A 23,474-nucleotide genomic window follows, 5' to 3' on the forward strand; every position below is an offset into this window, starting at 1 on the left:
CTGGCTGCCCAGTGGGTAAAGGAACAAGTCACATGAACGTCGATAGAGTGACTTCTTTATTTTAGGCTGAGTTGGTAGCCACTTGGAGACATGTAACAGTGTAGGGGCTGACCTTTAGACTCTGACATTGAAGAGTCTGTACGACTGTATTTGTTAGCCAGTGTCCTGAACATATTTCACTGTCCCCAACCAAGATAAGCCCAGGGCAGGATGTCCTGGACCTTGGCAGGAGAAAGGCTCATAACCCAGGCTTGGGCAGTGACACCCGGGGCCAGCAAAGCAAACAGGGCAGTTGCTACCTGGTAAACAAACAGCACAGCCTCACACTATACCCAGTCCTCTGGGGCAGGGTAGAGCCCACTTGTGACTAACAAGAAACTGGCTCAGGAGACTGGAGGCGTGTAAAACTAGATTGGCCTGGCAAGGCTCCCAATAACCATTTCTGTGCTGATACCCCAGTAGGGGCTGCCTAGTATCCATGAGAAGAGGTCAGGGCCATCAATCAGTGCTGCAGGCTCCCCAGGGAACAGCGGCTAGATTTCTCCTATGGGGTCTGGGACAGGCCTGACTCAGCTGGCCATGCCCTGTTAAAGAGGCACTGTCCTAGGCCTCCAAGACAGATGCATGGTAAAGAAGGCAAGAACTATAGAGTGCTACCACAGCAGGCTGGCCTCCAGTGTCCCCACACCAGATATGCAGTGCAGTGTGGAGGTCCTGTGGCTCCTTTGGTCTGTGAGGTCCAGCCACCACTACTTGTCCAACCGTCCCCGGGACAGAAGCTCCACATAGCTCAGGGCGCTCTGCAGTGATGTCAGGCAATACCCTTCTTCTCCAATCAAGTACCTGTGTGGAGTGGGAAAGGAAGTGTTGACTGGGAGGACAGATGGACAGCCTAGTCCTCCAGAGGGCAACATCTTCCCTTCTGCTTGGGCAATGACACGGCCACGGGTAAAGCTGTTAAGAGAGCTGGGTCAGGGCGGGCCTTTCCCCATTGCCAGTCCAGGTCCTGGGATGGCCCTGTGGTGCATACTGCTCTTCCTCAGGCAGATGCTGCTCAGGGGTGCCCTCTGGCTCCTGCACAGGGTCCTCTGAAGGCTCCAGAGCATGTGGATAGGAGTGTCCCGTGCACAGATGGATCTCAGAGGGATGTCCAAAAGTGGCGGTGGGGCTGCGGGCTCCCTTTCAGCTCCCACAGCCTACTGTAGCCATTCCTTTTGTTTTCAGGGTGAGGTTCCCTTGTCCCCCTTGTCACAGCAGCTCTGTCCCCAGCTCTTCCCTTCCCCCACAGAGACCCTTCCCCCACGTCAGCCTCCTAGTCACCCACCAGCCTGGGCCCCTTCCTACCCCTCATGAGTGAACTCTTCCAGGGCCGCACACTCTGACACCAGCTGGGGGAGGCCACTCCTCAGCACCACGAAGGACAGGATGGGCAGCAAGTCATCGGCACCACTGCTGGGCAAAGGCCAAGAGGTCCGTCAGGGGCCAGGGCCAAAAGGGACATGCGCTCTGGCTCTCTGGAGCCATCTTGGCCAGGCTGGCTAGAACTCTTGTACCCCTGTCCCCCGACAGCCCAGTAAACCTCCTGGCTATGGTAACACTGGGCCCAAGTAACACCCTCAATGGTGGGATCCACTAGTCTCTTCTGATTTCCTACTTGGCTGTGGACTTGGGTCTGAGACTGGGCCCAGCTCGGCAGAGGTCTAGCAGCACTAGTTAGGGCACACATGAGAGCTTCGTGGGACCAAGAAGGGGGCAGCTGGAACCCGAGGCTATGGCTCTGACCTCTTCCATGGGCCAGGGAGGCTCTACATACACAGTTGCTGCCCCTGCTCAGTGTCCTGCCACCCATAGGGACACGACAGCCCCCCTGTCGGGCATGGCTTGGGCCAAGGCTGTGATGTGGGAACTCTTTTCCAAAACAGGGAAGAGGGTAGTGTGTGACAGGCTCTGTGGTGAGGATGGATAGCGACCGAACCTTAGAGTGGCTGAGAAGTGTCTGCCCTCCTCTTGGGTTGAACTCCTCATAGGTGACCTCATACCTAGCTCTGATATTTACTTGTGGGTTCCAGGCACAGGCCAGGGTCACAGCCCCTCGGTCTGCCAGCAGGTGTTGAGGCTGATCCTGGTCCTTGGGATAAGGTGCAAAGGTCTGAGCTCATGCAAGAACCACGAGGGACAGTGACTCCAGGTCAGAGGATTCAGTTACCAGTGGAGTTGAGGAGAGGTGGAGACAGGCTCAAGCACTGCAGAGCCTGAGGCTGTGTGTCCTGGGTGGGAAGAATCTGCCCCATCTTGGATGTGCCAGGGAGCCCTCATGCTAGATCTATTCAGGAAAGGGGCGTCTCTTTGAAAGCGCACCTTCCCTGCTCCCTCTAAGTATGTCCCTGGGGGTCCAGGCAGGTCTTTCTCAGTCTCCCCAGATTAACCTGGACCCAGGATCCCTAGGATTTCTGGCCTCGCCAGAGGATACTGCAATAGCAGCTTGTTCAGACAGACTGGAACACATGGTTGTGGGGGGAGGGAACACTTCTCCTTGTCCTGACTCCATCCAAGGTCTTTGGTAGCTATGAGTTGTACTCTGAGGTGATGTGATTGACCTGGGGCTACCAGGATCCTCCCGACCAGTTGCAGGGCAGGAACACATACTAGTACACTCCTAGACACTGCCTCCACTCTGAACTCACATGGCAGCGGCAGGGGGCTGGGATCCACCCTCAGGCCTGGCCTCCTGGGCACGGCAGTAATCTTCTGCACAGATGCAGATGACCCGCAGCGTCCGCACTGTGGAACAGAAAAATGGCTTCAGCGGGTGTGGTGTAGTGAGAGTATCTGACACAGGTAGGCAGACAGGGAGGACCCGCCCGGTGTGAGGGAGACTATGCTGTTTCCTACATCCAGTAGTCTCCGGGTATTGCCCAATCTCTCCTGAGAACGCAAGACTGGAGAAAGCTGAGGGGCACTGCCCCATGTTTGCTTAGTGAGGGACCTGCAGGCTAGCACAGGGAAGGCATGGCCAGCGGGGAAGGCACAGCCCCATCTTCCACCTCTCAAACCTCTGGGCCCCTCAGATCCCCGCACCGATGCACTCCAGCTTCTTCTGAGGGCAGCTCTCCAAGACCAGCAGCCCCAGCTCCTGGGATGCAGTGCAGTAGGGGTAGGTGGAGGCTTGAGCCTCGGGGACTCGTGGGAGGAGCTTGGTGGGGATGCCAAGGGCTGTAGGGGGTGCATTCCTGTACAGCTCCATGCTCCTGCTCACGGCGGCCTCCCGGGTACGGTGCACACTCCTAAAGCAGAGAGGCCAGGCTCAGCCATCGCAGACGACGGTCCAGAGACAGGTGGGGTTGTGGCTAGGGATCTCTGGCATGCTAGGAAAGCAGCTCAGGGGTTTGAGCAGACAGCCTGACGTCTCTAGATGGACGGGGGGCTTAGCTACCTGCACACTTAGCCACACTTGCACACTTGCAACACCCGAGGATGGCCTCGGGCTCAGACGAGCCGGTGGGAGGCTAGGATGGGGACTTCAGCTCGTGGGGCTGCTAAGCTAGGCTGGGGGCAGTACCTGTAGAGGGCCAGCAGCAGGGGCCACAGTGGGGAGAAGAAGGGCTCCTCGATGCACGCCAGGCAGCGGTCTTTGGAGGTGGCTGTATTGAGGCTTTCGAAGGCCAAAAGGGTCAGCGAGAGCAGTCTATCTGCCAGGAGCAGAGTTTGGAATGTCCAAATGTGCTACTGCCTGCCCCCACATCTCTAGAAACTCTTAAGCTCAAAGTCAAGGTGCCCTGCTTACCAGACCCAGCTCCTGCACAGCAGAGCTACAGCATCGAGGCTTTGGGGGCCATTCTACCTGGTTGTTCTACTTGCTTAACCCCTCGTCCCCTTCCCTTGCCTATGCTTCGTCCTGTGTCCTGGGGCCAAGTCTTGGGTCTTCTCCTCTAGGGTTGACTTGGGCTCCCAAGTAGCTAAAGGAACTGCCAAAGGGAGGGGTGGATGGTCCCCTTCTGAAAGGACTGGCTCCTAAATCTACACAAATCCCAGAAACTTTAGAATAGTGAGTATGGCCCCGGGCCGTTAAGGCCCCCTCACTGGTTCATACAGTGTCTAGAAGCCTTGGAGTAGGCACAGTCAGGCCACCTCTGTGATCAAAGGCACTAAGCTTTAGGGATCGCAAGATCCCTAAGCTCCCACGTCAGCTCTGCCCACTGTCTGAGGCACTAAGGTAGGCTAGGGCCTGCTCTCCTGGGCTGCATGCTTGCCCCTGTGTGTGGGCAGACACAGGTCCTTGCTGTCCTGGGCAGCAAGCTGCACTTGAGGCTGGCAGATGCAACTGGAGCAGGTCCTGTCGGTACCTGCAGGCTCACCGATGGCATTGTGAATGTCCTTGACTGTGCTCTTCAGACACTCCAGCAAGGGTTCCCTCTTTGCTCCTGGGGTCTGTGGCTCAGACATAGCCAAAAACTGTTCCAGGTCCTCAAAGGAACTGTCCTTGTCTGGCAGGTGGGATAAAGCATCTACCAGGGGCGAGGAGGGCCCTGCTGGGCTGCCGTCTGCCTCTCTGTCCAGTGGGCCTGAGTGGAGTGTGGGGACAGAGGGCGTGGAAGGAGGCCCATCCAGAGCTCTTGGGGCTGCACTGGGCTCGGAGGGGGAAAGCATGCAGTAGAGGCTCTGGGAGGACCGAAGTCGCCTGCTCCCAGGGGCCAGGAGGCCATTGGCTTCTGGGGGCAGGGAGCAGCTGCCTGGGGCAGGCGCAGCACTGGTGGCGGCCCGGCTCACAATGGGGTACAGCGCACTGTATACCGCACACTGCAGCTTCTTCAGGAGCTGGGAGATTGGGTGATCAGGAAGGCTGCAAGGGGAAAAGCAGGCACGATGGTCCTCGAGCGTCTGCCCAGGTGGGTACCCGTCATGCCCACCCATTTTCCTCAGCCCAGCCGAAGTGAATGCCATAGCGGCCACCCTCACAGCTGGGCAGTGCTTCAGTCTACTTTTAGCCTGAAGCTTAGAAATCTGAGCTCAGTTTTTATTCACCAACCTCAGTCACCTGCTCCTTATGCCCTCATCTGTGACATTGCCTGTACAAAACAATTCCCACACCATGGAAGAATTCCTCCATGTGACTCTCTGACATTCCCCGTTGGTGAATATCACAAGTGTAGTGTGACCCATGCAATCTGGGGGAGCTAATGGAAGTCACAAGAGGCCCCCCTGCAGGAGCCCTCTGGGCCCAGGGTCCCCTAGCCTAGCCTTTCTGATGACTCTCCTTCTTTCCCCTCCCCTGTCACCTAGCAGGGAGCCCCTCAGGCGGGGGATGGGCTCTGGGAGTGGATACCTGAGTAAGTGTGTAAGCAGGCTGGTCACCAGAGACAGGTCCCCTGGGCTCCGCTTGAGCTTGGCTCTCCAGTGCTTTGGCCAGTCCTGCAGGACAGAGGACCTTGGAGGGAAGCGCGGTCGGATTTCCACGATGGGGTGCCCTGCAAGGGCTGTGTGGGGTGTCCTATAGGCCCATGTGATCCCAAGACTGCCACCCCTCTGCTTGGACCAGTGGGAGTCGACTCACATGGTCTTGCTCGTATTCCAAGATGGCAGCATAGAGGGCTCGCTGCTCCCGCTCCTCCGGGGTCAGAGCGGCCTGACTGCAGAACCTCCTGAGGAGGAAGAGAGGCTGGGAACAGGGATGACCCTATGGGCTCAGGGAGCCCCTACCAGGCATTCCAGCATGCCTATGAGACAGGGGAGAGACGCACCTGTTGGCAGCCTCCTGAAGGCGCAGGCGGCGCTCCTCCATCTTCCGCTGCAGCTAGGGTACCAGAGTCAAGGGGCCAGCAGTGTCTGACCTGGGTGGGCCTCCACCCCTGCCCTGTACCTCATCTGCTTCATACTCTCCAGTACACTTGATGTCCCAAGGGTCTAGGTATGTAAGGCTGCCTCTGCCTTCGAGAGATGAGTTTGGCCAGAACAGCCATTAGTTTAAGGAAGGCGTTTACTCAGGAAGGCAGACTTGAAGGTAGAGAGCAACTAATTAGTGCTATGGAGGACAAGAGGGCAGAGCCTAACTAGGTCCCCGAGAGTGGAGGAAGGGTTAAAGCCATGTTCTTTTTTTTTTTTTTTTTTTTTTTTGGTTTTTCGAGACACGGTTTCTCTGTGTAGCCCTGGCTGTCCTGGAACTCACTCTGTAGACCAGGCTGGCCTCGAACTCAGAAATTCGCCTGCTTCTGCCTCCCAAGTGCTGGGATTAAAGGTGTGCACCACCACGCCTGGCCAAGGCCATGTTCTTGAGGGGACAGTGTCTCACTGCTGGGAAGGCTTATAGTCCCACACCCACCTGGCACCTGGCCCTTCTCCACCCTCAGCCCCAGACCTCAGTCTTAGCCCCTGTAAGGATGCCGTCTCTTCTCTCGCTTTGGCGATCACCAGGTTCTCCATCATCTGCCGCTGTAGAGACAAGGTCTAGGGGAAAAGGAGGAAGTAAGGCCCGATCCTCAGCCGACTTGACCCTTCTCTGAGCAGACCAGTTCCTCTCTGGGCCTTGCTTACCAGCGATGTCTTCTGCATGGCCTGGCTGGGGTCCAGACGGGCCATCCGGGCCTCATATGCGGCCCTCAGCTTCTGGTTTTGTAGAGAGGCCTTCTCCAGTGGTGTCAGCTCCCTAGAAATAGTAACAAGTTGCTCTCCACGCATGCGAAGCCCAGGCATGATCGAGAGGCCGGGCCAGGCGGTGGTGGGGCCCGAGCAACCACCCTCTCACCCTTAGACCTTGTACTAAGACCTAGAGGGAAGAAGATGGCCGTGAGGAGGAAGGGGATGCAGAAGGCTGAGCCTGGGCAGGCTAGAGATCTGCTGCCCAAACACAAATGTCTGTAATGCTAGGACTCGGGGCTTCTCAAGAAAAGCAGGACATCTGGCCTTTTATGGAAATAAGTTATGTATCTGTGGCAATAAAATGGAACTCCTGAAAGTAGCTACAGGGGCCACAGTGTAAGATTCATTTGCAACCCACCGAAAGGACAGACGTGAAAGGACAGACGTGTCTGTTCAGGGGCAAGTGGCAGTCTGCCACACACCTCCCTGCTAACGGAGCTAGAAGACAAAAGGGAGTGGAGGAGATGGAGGTGAGAGCCTGCCCTGAAGCTGAGGTTTGTGTGTGCCGCAGTGCTGACATGCACACAGACAGGTGGGGCCTGGGGACCCAGTGGGGGGCAGGTAGGGCAGGGAGATGTGAGAGAGGGCCGGATCCATCCATGCTGGGTTCAGCTTTCTGCAGCTGTGTCTGGTGTCTTTCATTAGTGTAAAAAAACTGTCTCTACTGCAGCGTCTTCTAACACTCCCCTGCCCACTGCCTTTCTTCTCTCTGTAGAACTTCAAGGAACATGCTAGACCTTCTGTCTTATTTTTGTCTTGTTTCTATGACATCTACATTTTTTATCTTTTGCCTGCTTATTGGTGGGATTAAAGATGCATGCTGGCACCACCTGGCCAGCTTTTCTTTTTTTCTTTTGCTTTCTCTCTCTCTCTCTCTCTCTCTCTCTCTCTCTCTCTCTCGAGACACAGTAGCCCAGCTTGTTTGTTTGTGAACTTGCTATATAGTTAAGGCAGGCCTTCCTTGACCTTCCAAGTTCTGGGATTACAGGCATATGCTACCACCTCTGGCCAGGCTAACCTCAAATTCAATAGGTAGCTCAGTGTGGACTTGAACCCACGGTCCTCTTGACTCTACCTCCTGAGCACTACGATCACATGAAGCAGCCGGGAACAAGCCCAGGACACTCTTCCAGTCAGCTACATTCTCAACTACCTAAGTAGTTTCTATTTATTTTTAATTATGACTTTATTTTTGTATGTATGGGTGTTTTTTGCCCACATATATGTCTGGGCACGGAAGTATGTGTGCCTGGTGTTCAAGGTGGCCAGAAGAGGGCGTCAGATTCCCTAACTCACTTTAAGAATGGTTCATTTAGACTTCTTCCTTTTGTTGTTGCTAGCTTCGACTCTATAGTTCCTTGTTCAGGTTTCTTCAAACTTTGTCGTTCGTTCTTTCTTTCTTTCTTTCTTTCTTTTTTTTTTTTTGGTTTTTCGAGACAGGGTTTCTCTGTGTAACCCTGGCTGTCCTGGAACTCACTCTATAGACTAGGCTGGCCTCGAACTCAGAAATTAGCCTGCCTCTGCCCCCCCAAGTGCTGGGGCACTGCCTGGCTAAACTTTGTATTTATTTATTTTAAATATTTATTTATTATATGTAAGTACATTGTACACTTCAGACACTCCAGAAGAGGGCATCAGATCTCATTACAGATGGTTGTGAGCCATCATGTGGTTGCTGGGATTTGAACTCACGACCTTCAGAAGAGCAGTTGGCGCTCTTAACTGCTGAGCCATCTCTCCAGCCCAAACTCTGTATTTCTAAACAAACCTCAGCGCTGTTTGGCCGCTGCCTGGTAACTACCTGAAATTTTCCCAGGTCTGTTCTGTCATCATTACCTCGTTAAGTCTGTTTTTTATATGGCTATGTCTGTTTGCTGTTCCCTTTTTTAAAGACGAAGGCACTCTCTTCCTAAGAGAGTTTGCACCTGCCTCTGTCAGGCCAGGGGTGTGTCTGCTCCAGGAACCACTGTAACCAAATGCTCCATGGGGCTCAGCCTCCAACCATCAACAGCATTAGCACACCTCCCACCCTCCCCATCTTACTTCTTAGAGTTTTGTGATTCTGCCACCTGCAGCTTCTGGAAGATCTCAGGGGGCAGGAACGGAGAGAGCTTCCCCCCTTCATCTGAACACACCCGGCGGTGTCGGCTGGTTGGCAAGGGCGCGGGAGGAGCCGCAGGTATGGCTGGCTTCAGGCATATTCTCCCTGCAAGGCATGCATAGTGCCCCGGTCAGCAGGCTAGGGACCAGCCCACAAAGCAGGTACCAAGAGCCCTCTTCTTTGGGTACCCACCAAGTTTAGTAGCTGTTGACTGGGCCCGCTCCAGACACTGTTCAGCCAGCTTTAGCATCTTTGAGGTCTCAGGGGGCACAGTTTCCCCAGCTTCTAGGGAAGGAACATGGGGGACGGTTAGCCCTCTGCAGTGACTCACATTCTGACTAAGAAGAAGGAACTGTAAAAACTAGGCAGGCTCACTCATATTCATCACGGAACCGTGGCTCAGCACAGGGCACACACGTGTGATTGGCAGCCAAGCATCACACTGACCTGCCCTTCTCTGGTGCCCGAGGGTCCAGCCTGCTTGTAATCACAGCTCCTCTGGGGGCAGCCTTGCAGCCCTCATGGCTACTATGCAGAGATATGGGTGCTGCAGAGTCTCCTTGCCCACCACCTACTAGCTGCCTGTTTCACAGGTGCTACCGTGTGCATGGCCGGCCTCCTTCCATGGTGTCTCCCATGGGTGACCCTCGAGTATCTGTGCTGCTCCTTGCCACCCATGGCCCGCTTCCATCAGCAGGCACATCTTTTTGGGCTTCGCTAAGTCTTCCCAGCTCCTGCACACACTCTCTTGTTCCCCGTTCCAACGAACGCCTCAGAATCTCCATTCCCTCCTCACTCCATGTCCATTTTAGCACCCAGGTTCACCTAAACCGTCCTTACCCAGCCTTACTATGACAAAGATGGCGGGTCATTCCGATTTTTTTTCCTATCCTCTAAGATACTACTTCCTTAAGTTTTCTCTGGAAACCCCTGGCTTCAGATGCATCAGGACTCAGCTAGCTAACTCGTCCCGCAGTAGCTCTCCCTAACTGTGTTCCTATGTCCTGTGGTTGCTGGTGCCTCAGACTTTTCATGTTCATGGACGAATTCTCTAGTTCTAAAAATTTGAGACAGGGCCTCATGTAGCCCAGGCTGGGCCTCCTACTCACTATGTAGCTGAGGACGATCGCAAACCTCTGATCCCACTGTCTCTATTTCCTAAATGCTAAGACTGCAGACTTGTGCGATCACATTCATCTATGCTGTGCCAGGGACAAACCCAGGGCTTCCTGCATGCTAGACAAGAACTGCCTACCAACCGAGCCACATCCGTAGCAGCACACCGGGATTCGGGATTCGCCATTTCTCCCCTTACAGGATGTCGCCCCTCATCTGCCCCCTGCTGCTAGCAGCTCACACCCACCCCAGCAAGTCTGGTTGGCTTCTCTTTCAGAACACACCCGAGCTCTCTGCTCTTCCCAGTGCTGGATCTGGGAGGTTCCCAAAATCCCCTTCCACACCCGTCCAAGACATACAAAACACGGCTATAGCCACTCCCCCTCCAGCACCTTTGAAACGTACTTTTGCTGGCAAGGCCCCCACTTTGTGCATCTCACTCTTAACGCCTTGAGGCAGTGTCTTGACCCAGTTCACGATCCGTCCCCTAATCCAGACCACTTCTCAATGCCAGCATGTCACACTGTGACATCACATGCTAACGATAAGGACCAGGTTGGAAAGAGAAGACCTCGGGAAGATCTCGGGAGGCAGAAAAGGAAACGGCTCCCCACCCTCACCTGAACACACTCAGCGGTGCCGGCTCGTGGGCAAGGGCATGGGCGCGAGGGGGGGGGGCGTGCACCATTTTGCTATCGAGAGAGGAGTAGCAGGTCTGAAGGCATACCTGTAGTGTTTTCCACGTCTTCGAGCAACACCTGGGAGATGTAGTGGATGCTCCTCAGGTATTCCACGTACGCTTCCTAGATGCAGGGGAGAGAATGGCAGTGGTCAGGCCCACATCCTGCCTGCCAGGTGGACGTCCATGTGCAACTGCAGGGACCAACAGTGCCTGCTTGGTTTTGATAAGACTTCCTTCTAGGCTTTAGTGATGGCCCAGCTAGGACATGCACGGTATCCATACTGTCTAGACTTGAAGGGAAAAAAAAAATCAAACGGGACAAAAATCAAAGAATTCCTTCCTTCAACACTGTGCTGAGGAGTTCCCAGACAGACACACCTCTCCTCTCATTGCCTTACTGCCGACCACATGAAGGAGCTGAGCTTCAGTCAGGAGGCCTCAGCAACAATACAGTTTTCCACTCTGTGTAACAAAGTTCTCTTCCTGTGCAACTAAAAGACTAGCAGTCTTGACATGTCTTATGAAAAGCACTTCCTGAAATCTGAGGGCTCATCTGTCAATCTTAATTTTCGGCTTTGGTGAAGAAATAACATTCTTCACACTCCAGAATAAGAACTCCCTCTGCTCAAAGGAGCCCAGAGCACCGAGCTGCAGGTTTCAGCTGTGTGACCCCTCTGCCCTGGGCTCTGTGACAGCTCAAGACAGAATGCACGCTGGTCTGTATGTGTTTTACTCGATGTCGAATTACCCACCTTTAATTAGCTCAGCACTTCAGGTAAAATGGGTTTCAGGTAGGATTCTGGTCTTGTGAGGATGCCCTAGAAAACTAAGTTGGGGCACTGGACAACCCGTGATTCTTCCTGTTCTATGGACGCTCTGGGTGGACCGGCCGGCTTTTCTACCTGGTTGCCATCCTTTTAATTAGCAGTCATTCTCAGTGACAGGCCACACCCCTTTTGTGCCTGGGTTTCTTTACAAATGACCTTTGAAGGCAACTGCAGACAGCAGCAGCATCGAGAATGAGCCAACAGTCGGGTCTTTTCTGGATTGAGTCTACACAGACTCTGTCAAGAACACACACACACACACACACACACACACACANANACACACACACACACACACACACAGACAGACACAGAGACACAGAGACACACACACATCTGTCATCTACATCTTGGATGTAGGTCCTTTGCAAACAGAACCTCCTCCCTAAGTCACACCGACTCATCACACAGGTAAACCTGAGGCCCAGTGCGAGCCGAGCTGTCCCAGGTCCCCCGCAGAGCTCGGCGCTCGTAGTCGGGCGGGGTCCCAGAGTCGCCGCCGCCGCCGCCGCCGCCGCGCGCGTCCCTCCACACGCCCGCCCTCGCCCACCCACCAGGGGCCCTGCTGCCGCGTCCCTCCCAGCCTCACCCGGGGCCGGTCGCCGGTGTCCAGCTCGATGGCCTTGTTGGCCAGTTTCATGGCGCTCTGCAGTGGCTTCGCCGCGCCGTCCCCGGCCGCAGCGGCCATGGCGCCGGGCGGGGGCGGGGGCGGGGGGAGGCCGCGGCGGCCGGGGCGGGGCGGGGCGGGGCGGGGCGGGGCGGACGCCTCCAGCCCGGAACGCGGAGCGCCGAGCTGAGGGAGCCGCGGGAGCTGAGCACCGCCGGAAGGGACCGGGACACACTTCCGCCGGCCCCGCCCCGCCCCGCCCCGCCGCGCAGACCCGGGTGCAGGGGACCGGAGGCGTCAGTGGGGTCGTGTCACCTCCTCCGGCCGACGTGCGGCGAGCGCGGACGGGAAGGCTGGCGGGGAGAGCCGCTGCCCTGGAGGGTTTCTGTTGGGCGCCACCGCCCGTGCGGCAGTCCGCGGCCGTTCACCGTCCGGGCTGCCCCTCCTTTAGGGGCCTGTCGCTAGTTCCGAGCGACCCGAAGAACTCCGGGCTCCCGACCCCGCCGCGGCCGCTGCGGCTCCCCGGGCCGCTCCAGCCCTCGCTTCCTCCGGCTCCGATCTCGGGGAGCCGAGCGGAGCGGGACAGCGCGGCGGAGAGCAGCGGAACGGCGCGGAGCGAGCCAAGTTAAAGTCCGGTCTAGCAAGAAGAAGTCCGCGGGCCGAGCCACACGGAGCGGCGCGGAGCAGGGAGCGAGCGTCGCCTGCCACCATGAAGCGGGACCGCCTCGGCCGCTTCCTGTCTCCCGGACTAGCTCGGCAGCGCGGGGGTTCGGGCGGCGGCTGTGGAAGCGGTCGGACTCGGGGCCGCCCTTCTCGCAGCGGCGGAGCGAGCGCTGACGGGGCGGCTGCTCCGCTCAGCTGGGGCTCGACGACGCGCTCCTGCGGCGACACAGGCGACGACGGTACAGACGAAGCTGGTGGGTTCCAGGCGTCCTCGGGCCCCGGTGCGAGCTTAGTGATAATGAGAGCAACCCAGGCCTCCCGGTTCCGGAGAGCCCGGGCCCTCTGCAGGGGAGGCCCTTTCCTCTGCCGGCCAGACAGCCTCCACTGTGTCGCTGCTATTTAGTGCGTTAAGCCACACCCGTGTGCCTTCAAGTTTGCTCTTCGTGCTATGGACTTTTAGGGTAATTGCTTAACTTTTCTGAACCCCAGTTTCTTGATGGTTAAAACAGGTCCATCACCTAACCAGCGTTGGGAACTGAGTTAAGTGAACTGCTTGTTCCTCGTGCGGCTGCGAGTTTGTGAACAAGCAGCAGCTAGTTAGGTTAACAGCCTCCATGTGCATGGCGTTAGTGTGGTGTTCTTTGGTCATCTGAGAATGGCTTTCCTATGTAAGCTGTCCGTTAGTCCCACTAGGGGCAGTTGGGTGACATCGTGCACATGCTGCAGGCAGGGCACCTATAGATGGACGGTGATGAACAGTGAGTTAGTTTCTTGAGGTACGGCTTGGACACATTTTCGGAATGGTGATGTTCGAGCAGTAGTTAAGTTTCATCTTCGTTGTAGGCCTCTGGGGTTCCTTGAAAATTGAGTGTTCAGTGAGGAAGGCCAGCTCCCGAGTCCCATTGCTCGTGTGTTTAGGAAGCCCCGTGTGGGCACTTCTCAGCTTTCGGTGTTTGTAGGCCAGGGGGAGGTGTGGTCCTCACACTGTGAGTACTTCGCTTACGTCACATTTGCTTCTCTGTCAGGAGCAGGCCGGACTCTCGCTATGGGGCATTGTCGCCTCTGCCATGGGAAGTTTTCCTCAAGGAGCCTCCGAAGCATCTCTGACAGAGTGCCTGGGGAGACGTCAGAAAGACTGTCCCCAGGAGAGCGTGTCTTCATTAGGGACTTCCAACGACTGCTGGGTGTTGCTGTGCACCAGGACCCAGCCCTGCCTCAGTTTGTCTGCAAGAACTGCTACACCCAATTCTATCAGTGCCACAGCCTTCTCAGGACCTTCTTACAGAGAGTCAACGTCTCCCCAGCTGGCCAGAGGAAGCCTTGTACAAAGTAGGCCTTTGTTGGATTTCTTGGGACCTTTAGGGGTTCGTCACCCTGTGTTCTGGGTGTTGTCTTAGGGCAGTGACTTGGGGTGAACAGAAGCTAGTACATGGTGTTACGATGAGGTGCTGTGGTGGCAGTGTTGGCGGAGATCTGAGGGTGAAGAGAGAGGGGACAGGGAAGCTGACAGAGGGGCCCTGGGGAAGACAGATAGGGAGGTTTGTGACCTTGAGAGGTTCCTGAACTGTGGCCACACTGATGCTTTGCAGGGTTGGTGTTCAGCCTCCCACAGTGGCAGAGGAGGGAGCATGTGTGGGTGAGTGCTATCCGTACCAGGGTGGGCGTCTCAGGGCGGGCATACCACTGGACACCTTGAGACTGACATTTCTGTTGATTCTCCTCAGCTGACCTGATTACCTCCAGCCCTCGGTGTCTGCACGGCTTGGTGGGCTGGGTGCATGAGCATGCGGTCAGCTGTGGGTCTCTGCCCAGCCTCCAGAGGACACTGTCCTCTGAGTACTGTGGCGTCATCCAGGCTGTGTGGGGCTGCGACCAGGGCCACGACTTCACCATGGACACAGCCTCCAGCTGCAGAGCTCTCTTTTTGGACAGTGCACTAGCAGTGAAATGGGCGTGGGGCAAGGAGCTATCACCACGGTTGGCCCAGAACTCAGAGTCCAACCCCACGGGAGCTGCCTCTCGGCTCTGCCAGGCCAGAGAAACCCAAGTTGGATCTGAGACCAAGACACTGCCCAGTGTGGATGTGGCCCCGCTGCACTCACATGGAGTCTCTGTGGGGCCGGGGCTGGGCCCCCGCACGCAGCCACACTTGGCTCCCAGTGAGGCCCCAGGTAAGCAGCACCTGTGGCTTATGCTGGAACAGGACTCGGTGTTCTGACCAAGTCTATCATCACAGACACTGGCTTCTGTACTGTCTGCGTGGAGAGCATGGCACAGCAGAGGAAGCTGGTGGCAGGAGAGGAGGCTCAGCCTCAGTCCCTTCCCTAGAACCTAAGAGTAGGGTGGCCTGACCAGCCTGTCTGACTTCGCCAGTCGGCCTCTAATTCACCAGTTTCTGTAATGGTGCTCGTCTGGTATTCAGTCTTCCGCTAAGCCTGTCCTTAGAGCACAGGAGCCTGGTTGTTCCTGTAGGCTGAGGGGACTGAGGGAGAGAGAAGAATGGGGTTATTGTCTGCAGGCCATGGAGGCAGACAAAGAGGCTGCTACTTTACCATAGTGTAGGCCAGTGTGGTAGCGCTCAGACCCCACCCACACATGCTGTGGGTTGGATGCAGCTGTTCCTAAGCATCGTGTTGGGAGAGTTGGGAGCAGCCTCCTGCCTGTCCCTTCCTTCATGTGCTTTATGGCCAGTTATGGGTCCTGCAGTTCCACACTGGGGCTCTTTAAAAACTCTGGACAGGTGCCAAGCATAGAGGTGCACACCTTTAACCCCGGCTCTTGGGGAGGCAAAGGCAGACAGGCAGGCAGACTTCTGTGAGTTTGAGGCCAGCCAGCTACGTAGAGAGTTCCAGGACAGAACCAAGGCTACATAGGGAGACCCTGTCTCAAAAAATTAAAAACAAGAGGGATTGAAGATATGACTTAGCAGTTAAGAATACTTGCTACCCTTGCAAAAGACACACATGGTAGCTCATCACCATATAAGTCCAGTTCCAGAGGATCCAAGGCTCTTTCCTGGCCTCTCCCAGCACCAGGCATGTACACAGGCAAAACAGTCACACACATAAAAAATTTTTTTAAACATTAAAAATGTAGGTACCCCTGTGGTTCAGCTATAGGTGGGCTCCAAGCGAGGCCCTAGGATGACGCCTCAGACTTTAGAATGCCTGGTTGTATGAAGTGTTTGTATAGATCCTCTGATGAGAATATCCTTTAACATGCTGTAAACCACGCAGTGTGGGCCGTTCTCACAGTGGCCTGAATCTGAGCAGGAGTGAGTGTCAGGAGTGAGAACAGAGGAGGTTGAGGCCACAGGCCACCTGGTGTGTCCTTAGATTGGGGGGGGGGGGGAAACAGCATTGCCTCCTTACGGGAAAGGCCTTTTATGTGCTCACTATTGGTAACCAGAGCCTGTTCTTTGTTTCCCAGGGCAACTGGGTGAGACGCAGGTTCCATCGTCAACCTCGGATGATCGGGTAAAAGACGAGTTCAGTGACCTTTCTGAGGGGTGAGAGAAGAGGGGGTTTAATAGCCTAAAATCTCTCCTTCCAAACCAGACTCAGCCTGTCTAGAGCTGCTGCCCTTGGTTGGCATGTTTGTCATCTCTCCTTAGAGGTGGGGAGAGAGGAATGGCCAGGGTTGTTCTGAGGCCCCTGGCTCCTGACTTGGCTTTCTGGTTGCAGAGGCACCCAGGTGAAGCGTTCTGCTCTGACCACAGCAGTCTGGATGCTCATTTACACTGCCCCAGGATTGGTCCTGTGCTGTACCAGTGTGCTGCTGCTTTAAAGGCCTTAGGCTTGTGCCAGCCCCAGCATCACTAGACCAGAGAGGATGCAGGGGCTACGGGGTAGTAATGTCGAGAAAGAGCAGAAGCTCTGCGTAGGGTGAAGAGAGGACAGGTCTCCCTTGGAAGAGGGGGTTAGTGGGTCTCAGCTCTGGGCTGAGAACCACGCAGGGTTGTTTTCTTTCTCTCCTGCCCCACAGCTCCTGTGAGGGCCAGCGGTATTGCTGGGCTCTTAGACCGCCTGTGGCCTTACCCCATCACGATAGCTGGTGGCCTGTGGGGAACACTGTGGGCTTGCTAGACTGGCTGCTTGCTGCTTTTCCAGAGGCCAGTGATTGATGTTTTAGGGGAAAGGTCATAAACCCCCTTTTCCTATTGTGAACTTTGAAATGGCTAAGAGTGTGCCTGTGCTCAGTTGATGGGTGAATCTGCTTTTAAGTCTTCACACTCTCCCCTACTGTAAATAAATAAGCTCTTTTAGAGTTTGGGGTCCTGGTCTTCTAAGAGTGGCCTACAGGGAAGAGTATTGCTAGCTTGTTTGGTTTCAGTGAGTGGCTTGTCCTTCCTATTAGGGCATAAACTGAGGAGTTGGGGATTTTAGATTTCTTAGGACATGTTCAGAAGCGACACGCGGACTATGGGGTCTGTAGCCCTGAAGACAGGAGGCCGTGCTGGGTCTGCTCCGCCCATGTCAGTGCTTTGCTAAAAGCTCTCTCGTCTTTCCTAGAGACTTCCTGAGCGAAGATGAGAGTGATAAGAAACAAACCCCACAGTCCTCGGATGAGTCCTTTGAGCCTTACCCAGAAAAGAAGTAAGAATATAGCCCTGTTTAAGCATATGCCATGTGGAGGGATGGTTTACAGGTTAGCAGTGGTGCACAAGAAACTAAGAAGTGTGTAAACGTGGGGAATGGAGGCCCCTCTTCCCTGACTGGCCTTGGTCAGGTCACCTCCTATTTCCCCTTTGGTCCATCTCCCAACTCCAGTGAGCATGTCTTCCCCACCCCTCCCACCCCATCTGTCTGTTTCTCTCGTGTGTGTGTGTGTGTGTGTGTGTGTGTGTGTGTGCTGCACAGGAGGAGGTGGTCAGAGAACCATTTCTACTATGTCGGTCATAGGTATCAAACTTAGGTCGTCAGGCTTGGTGGCAGGAGCCTTTTACCTGCTGAGCTATCTCACTGGCTTCTAAGTGAATCAGAATGTCTGTTTGAAAGGCCAGATGAGCAACTGACTGTGGTAGGATTCTCCTTGGTCTTCGAGCCTTCTTTCTGGGGGTTTGCTGACCTGGCCTAAGTATGTATCAGGTGGTGGCAGATAGCCCTGTTGGTAAGACATAGTCTGATTTTAGGGAGTTTCTTAGTTGTTCTCTTCTGGTTCTGCTTCTAGTGTGTCCCTGAGCATCTCTTGCCCCACTCCAGCTGTTCCTTCTGCTCCCTGGAGCATGTCTCTTGGGAAACCCAGGATCTGAGCCTTTGACCACTCTCAAGTTGGCCCTTGGCTCTGAATTCTTCTGAATTCTTTTTTTTGTTTGTTTTGTTTGTTTTTCAAAACAGGGTTTCTCTGTGCAACCCTTGCTGTCCTGGAACTCACTTTGTAGACCAGGCTGGCCTAGAACTCAGAAATCCGCCTGCCTCTTCCTCCCGAGTGCTAGGACTAAAGGCGAGCGCCACCACACCCAGCTCTTCTGAATTCTTTAACCAGTGGTCATTCTCGTGGGGCTTTGCTTTGGCTTTCCCTTTCTTTCTCCAAACAGATGCCTCTAACGAGGAGAGGCAGAGCTAGTTTTTACTAGTGTCTCTGTCTTTCTATCCCTGCCCCAAGAATACACACATACCCCACAGCTAGTCAGTGACTGCCTCATTGCCGTAGTGCTCTGAGCATTTCACCATTCAGAGTGGAGACCCAAAGAGCATGCGGGCCGGGCGTGGTGGGGCACACACCTTTAATCCCAGCACTCGGGAATAAGAGGCAAGCGATTTCTGAGTTCGAGGCCAGCCTGGTCTACAAAGTGAGTTCCAAGACAGGGCTATATAGAGAAACCCTGTCTCAAAAAACAAAAACAAAACAAAACAAAAAAACCAAAGAACATGCAGCTCTGGGTTCCACACTATCAGCCAAAATTAAGAATTTCTTGGTTTTTTCTTTCTTTCTTTTTTTAAATTTATTTATTTATTTATTTAATATAAGTACACTGTAGCTGTCTTTAGAAACTACAGAAGAGGGTGTCAGATTTCATCATGGATGTTTGTGAGCCACCATGTGGTGGTTGGGATTTGAACTCAGGACCTTCGGAAGAGCAGTCGGTGCTCTTAACCGCTGAGCCATCTCACTAGCCCGTTTCTTTCTTTCTTTTTTTCTTCTTCTTCTTCTTTTTTTTTTTATGTAAATTCTAATGTTCCTTATGGAAAGAGGAAGAGAAATAAAGGAGACATTGAGGGATCAGGTCAATGCGTTACCAAGCAAGGCACGTCACTTCAACAGGCGCCTCAGGACAGACCTGGCTGGGGACCTAGAGGGAACAGACCCAAGAAGAACGGCCAGAGTGCAGGCTGGCTGCCATAAGGAATCCCTGTTCCCTTTCCAGTGACTTCTCCCTTGAGCCACTTTTGTAGGTAGTTTGGGGGCCTAGCCTAGGCTAGGAGGGTTAGTGGGTTTCATTTTCAGACAGGTGGGGAAGTGGTGGTTCTGTGGAGCCCCTGTGGCCGAGATGTAACAGCATGCTGTCCTGTGCATGTACTGTTACACTAGGAAATAGGATGAACATAATGCACGTTGGGTGGGACACATGAGATACATTTTAAGACACTTTTAGTACAATATTACTTTAGTGGAAATTGTACTTTGAAGAGGCAGGACTGGGTTTCAGTGGATATGGGCATCTGGTCATGATGCACACTGGCCTCAATGCTTCCTAAGGCCCAGCTGGAGAACTTTCTTTTTTTCCAAGACAGGGTTTCTTCATGTAGTCCTGGCTATCCTGGAATTCAGATACACCTTTTCCATGTGCTGGATTAAAGGTGTGCACCACCACTGCCTCTGGCCTTTTTTTTTTTTTTTTTTTTTTTAAAGTGTGTATGTGTGTGTGCTGGATTCATGTATGTGTACCAAGCGCATGCTGGAGCCCTTAGAGATCAGAAGAGGGCATCAGATCTCCTGGAACAGGAATTATAGACAGTTGTGAGCCATCATGTATGTGCTGAGTACCAAAGCTGGATCCTCTGCAAAAGCAGCAAGTGCCACATCTGCGCCGCTGTCTCTCCAGCCCCCACAGCTGAGGGCAGGGCCTTAAGAAACCCTTGGGCTGTGCCTACTCATGTCTGCCTCCTCAGCCCTTTCTATTAGCCTTTGAGCTCTGGTGGCTGGGTCCTGCTCCCCATGGGCCGCTCAGAGCACACCTGGGCTTAGAGGACAGTGCAGTCAGATAGGGTGGAGAGTCGAGCTACCTGCTCTAAACATAACTAGTCTAGTGTGCAAGGAAGTTACTGTCAGAAAAGGCCACCTCCCTCACCAGGAGATAGTGTGGCGTGGGACCCTGGGCAGTTATCAGATGAAAAGTGCACTAGGCTACATGCTGTGTACACACTGGGTCACCCTTCCTTTGTGACTCAATCAGGCCTTAAGAATGTGATCCTGCCGGGCAGTGGTGGAGCACTCCTTTAATCCCGGCACTTGGGAGGAAGAGGCAGGCAGATTTTTGAGTTCGAGGCCAGCCTGGTATAGAATGACTTCCAGGACAGCCAGGGCTATACAGAGAAACCCTGTCTTAAATAAATAAATAAATAAATAAACAAATAAATAAATAAATAATCTGATCCTTTTGCTCCAGTAACTTGAGAGGGGTTTGTCCCATAGTACTGGACTAATTAGGTTTTTGTTGTTGGTTTTTTTTTTTTTAAAAGGATTATTTATTTTATGTATGAATACACTGTATCTGTCTTCAGACACACTAGAAGAGGGCATCAGATCCCATTACAGATGGTTGTGAGCCACCATGTGGTTGCTGGGAATTGAACTCAGGACCTCTGGAAGAGCAGTCAGTGCTCTTACCCACTGAGCCACCTCTCCAGCCCTTGTTTTTTGAGATAGGGTTTGATGTATCTCAGGCTGACCTTGAACTCAGTGATCTTCCTGCCTTGACCTCCCAGATGCTAAGATTATAGGTGATTCTATGCTTATTCCTTTGTTTTTACCTCTCTCTGAGATGGAGTCTCATTATGTAGTCCTGGCTGGTCTGGAACTTTTTATGGAGATCAGGACGGCCTCTAACTCAGATCCATCTACCTTTGTTTTCTGAGTGTTGAGATTAAAGTGTGGAGGACCATTATGCCTGCCTTAACTTTTAAAAATTAACCATTTGTATTATTATTACTGCTTTTTTTTTTTTTTTTTTGAGACAAGGTTTCTCTGTAGCCGTAGCTGTTCTGGAACTGTCTGTAGACCAGGCTGGTCTCGAATACAAGAGATCTGCCTGCCTCTGCCTCTGCCTCTGCCTCCTTAGTGCTGGCATCAAAGGCGTGTGACATCATTGCCCAGGTTTTACTATTATTTTAAAGGTTTGTTTTATGAGCATGAGTGTTGGCCTGCATGTGTATCTGTGCACTAAGTGTATGAAGTGCCCTTAAAGGTCAAAGAGGGTTTTGGGTCCCCAGCACTGGACTTAAAACTGGTTGTCGGGTGCCATGCGGGGGCAGGAACATAGGTCCTCTGCAAGAGTAAGCTATCTTTACCACTGAGCTCTCTCGTCTATTACCAGGACAGCTTAGCCTATGAGACCCTGCCTCACAAACACCACCAACACACACCTTGTTCGGCTCTTCAGTGTCTCCAGTCTGCTCTGTTTCTGCCCCCATTAGGTCATTTGTGCATTTGCTTATCTTTGCATCCTGGAAGTTGAAGCCAGGTCTTTGCATGTGCTCCATAAAAGTGGGGCTGGACTCACTGCTCTTCTGCTATTGCTCGTCACTCTCGGAGACAGGGCCTGGCTTCTGCTACTGATTCAAAATTATATTTTGGCTCTAGAGAACTGGCTCAGCAGTTAAGAGAATCCCTTGCTTTTGCAGAGGACCAGGTTTTTGGTTCCCAGGTTCACATGGCAGCTAACAAGTCTACAACTCTAGGTCCATAGGATCTGCCCTTGTCTTCTGTAGGCAGTTCAGAGCATAAACACACATGCAGGCAGAACACCCAGACACATAAAGTTTAAAATACATTCTGGAGGGTGGATCAAATCTAAGCCCTTGTGCACACTGGGTCACTACGTGCTTTACAGTTGAGCTACCCTTCCTACAGAGAAGTTGGTGACTTTTGAAATGTTGATTTTGGGATGGTCTTGGTGTATTGTCTGGGCTGTGCTTAAGCTTTCTGCCTCAAGTGGTGCTCTGGAGTTATCCCTGAGTCGCTGTTGGATATACACCATCGTGCCTGCCTTTTATCCTTCTAGGTGTTATTGAACACAAGTGTCTCCTCTTCACTGCTGCCATATGAAATATAACTAGACTAGGGGCTGGAGATAAGCCCCTGGCGGCTGGGTTCCTGACAGAATCTCAAGTCCAGCAGATTTGCTGAGCCCCTTTCTAGCATGAGGTCGTCTGGGAACAGAACTGACAGAATTCTCTATCATTTTCCCTACCTCCATCTCTTGATGTGGATGTTTAGCACATAGACTTTATTTAATTCTGAAAATGTGACAGTTGTGTGATGGTACGTGTGCTCCACACAACCGTCGGCTCTGCCTTCTGGGCTGTATACCCTTCTCAAGGTGTCTGCTTCAGGTCTGACCCTCCCAGGGTTGTACTGACTGTGATGCTAATGATAAATGAGGTTCTAGTCTGCACTGAGGCAGCCGAGTCAGGAAAGCATGAAGAAAACTCAGCTGCAGGAAGAGGCAAGAATCAACTGTAAGCTAAGATTAATAATAATAATAATAATAAGCATCACTAAATTGTTCCCCCCTAGGGTCTCGGGCAGGAAGAGTGAAGGCAGAGAAGCCAAGAGGCCTGAAGAGGCCAAAATCAGAAAGAAGCCTGGGCCCAAGCCCGGATGGAAGAAAACGCTGCGCTGTGAGAGGTGAGCAGTCTGTAGTGTGGGGCATTTGCATGTTGTGTCAGCGCCTCCACATATGCTCTGGTTTACAGGGAGGAGCTACCCACCATCTACAAGTGTCCTTACCAGGGTTGCACAGCTGTGTACCGTGGCGCTGATGGCATGAAGGTGAGGAACGGCCAGCTCCTCAGTCAGGCTGCCTTCAGGGTGGGGTGGGTGTGTCCAACTTTCCCTGAACCTGCTGGAGGCCCCAGGTATTCCTGTAGAGCCATGTGCAGACTTCCCAAAGGCTCCCCGGATGCTAGTGGATGTGGAGCCGGCCTCTTGCTTAAAGGAGCCAGTGGTATAGGGTAGGAAGTAGCTGTCTTTGCAGTAGTCTTTGTCAACTGTTCAGATCACAAAGGGTCTCCCGGGAGGAAGGATGTGTTCAGATGAAACACCAGCGTCTCTTGTCCCTTCCCCCAGAAGCACATTAAGGAGCACCATGAGGAGGTCCGGGAAAGGCCCTGTCCACACCCTGGCTGCAACAAGGTATTCATGATCGACCGATACCTGCAGCGACACGTGAAGCTCATCCACACAGGTACCTGTCTCAGGCTGTGCCTTCTGAGCCTGAGCTTGGTTGTCAGTGGCTCCCAGGTGCCCAGCTAGAGGGACATACCCTACCTAGAAGCAGGCAGTGCCCAAGTAGCTCACAGAACTTAGTACCAGGTGCTTCTGTGTCACACAGTATTCTGAATCCATACACAAATTGGAGTCCTCTCTGTTGAATTCCTGGTGGTAGTAGGGTTCTCTTACTCACAACCTGTAAGGTCTGAGCAACTTCTCAGCATCGATAGCACAGAAACCCTAGTACTCTTGTGAATTCACCTTTAAAAATTAACACTAGTGCCAGGTGGTGGTAACACACACCTTGAATCCTAGCACTTAGGAGGCAGAGGCAGTTGGATCTCTGTGACTTCAAGGCCAACATGGTCTACAGAGCTATTTTCAAGACAGCCAGGGTTACACAAAGAAATT

General features: G+C 53.4%; 2 protein-coding genes across 5 annotated transcripts in view; one reads left to right on the forward strand and one right to left on the reverse strand.

Annotated features, from left to right (window-relative positions):
• Nucleotides 1-19: 19 nt before the first annotated feature.
• On the reverse strand, nt 20-12,311 carry Vps9d1 (VPS9 domain containing 1). 2 transcript variants are annotated; one of them, XM_021220205.2, is made up of 15 exons: nt 11,949-12,061; nt 10,578-10,653; nt 8,927-9,016; nt 8,677-8,839; nt 6,529-6,640; nt 6,379-6,441; nt 5,739-5,791; nt 5,552-5,639; nt 5,324-5,409; nt 4,356-4,840; nt 3,560-3,689; nt 3,079-3,284; nt 2,685-2,781; nt 1,345-1,449; nt 20-843 (listed from the first exon to the last, which is right to left on the reverse strand). In XM_021220205.2, the coding sequence occupies exons 1-15, from the start codon at nt 12,045-12,047 to the stop codon at nt 750-752; spliced, it is 1,947 nt and encodes a 648-aa protein (XP_021075864.1). In that variant the 5' UTR covers nt 12,048-12,061; the 3' UTR covers nt 20-749. The 2 variants fall into 2 exon arrangements, with proteins under 2 accessions (XP_021075864.1, XP_021075863.1); XM_021220204.2 differs by having other exon boundaries at nt 40-843; nt 8,927-9,019; nt 11,949-12,311.
• Nucleotides 12,235-23,474, forward strand: part of Znf276 (zinc finger protein 276) — a 13,782-nt gene continuing 2,542 nt past the window's right edge. For 2 of the 3 annotated variants that reach the window (XM_029532369.1, XM_021220164.2), the window contains exons 1-9: nt 12,235-12,883; nt 13,655-13,958; nt 14,219-14,265; nt 14,354-14,800; nt 16,059-16,137; nt 17,141-17,224; nt 22,368-22,478; nt 22,547-22,622; nt 22,920-23,037. In XM_029532369.1, coding sequence (XP_029388229.1) covers nt 12,676-12,883; nt 13,655-13,958; nt 14,219-14,265; nt 14,354-14,800; nt 16,059-16,137; nt 17,141-17,224; nt 22,368-22,478; nt 22,547-22,622; nt 22,920-23,037 — 1,474 coding nt within the window. In that variant the 5' untranslated portion in view covers nt 12,235-12,675. Of the gene's footprint in view, nt 12,884-12,912; nt 13,091-13,654; nt 13,959-14,218; nt 14,266-14,353; nt 14,801-16,058; nt 16,138-17,140; nt 17,225-22,367; nt 22,479-22,546; nt 22,623-22,919; nt 23,038-23,474 lie in introns of those variants that run through there. The other variant, XM_029532370.1, reaches the window with a different exon arrangement.

This window comes from Mus pahari, chromosome 20 (assembly GCF_900095145.1).
Source record: "Mus pahari chromosome 20, PAHARI_EIJ_v1.1, whole genome shotgun sequence".
Lineage (NCBI taxonomy): Eukaryota > Metazoa > Chordata > Mammalia > Rodentia > Muridae > Mus > Mus pahari.

Excerpts from the sequence above, each read along its gene's own strand:
- Vps9d1 (XM_021220204.2), bottom strand. The coding sequence starts at position 12,047 with ATGGCCGCTGCGGCCGGGGACGGCGCGGCGAAGCCACTGCAGAGCGCC. Across the intron at positions 6,641-8,676 it reads GAATCACAAAACTCTAAGAA|GGAGCTGACACCACTGGAGA; the intron begins GTAAGATGGGGA and ends TACTATTTCTAG. Across the intron at positions 1,450-2,684 it reads CAGCCCCCTGCCGCTGCCAT|TGGTGCCGATGACTTGCTGC; the intron begins GTGAGTTCAGAG and ends TTTGCCCAGCAG.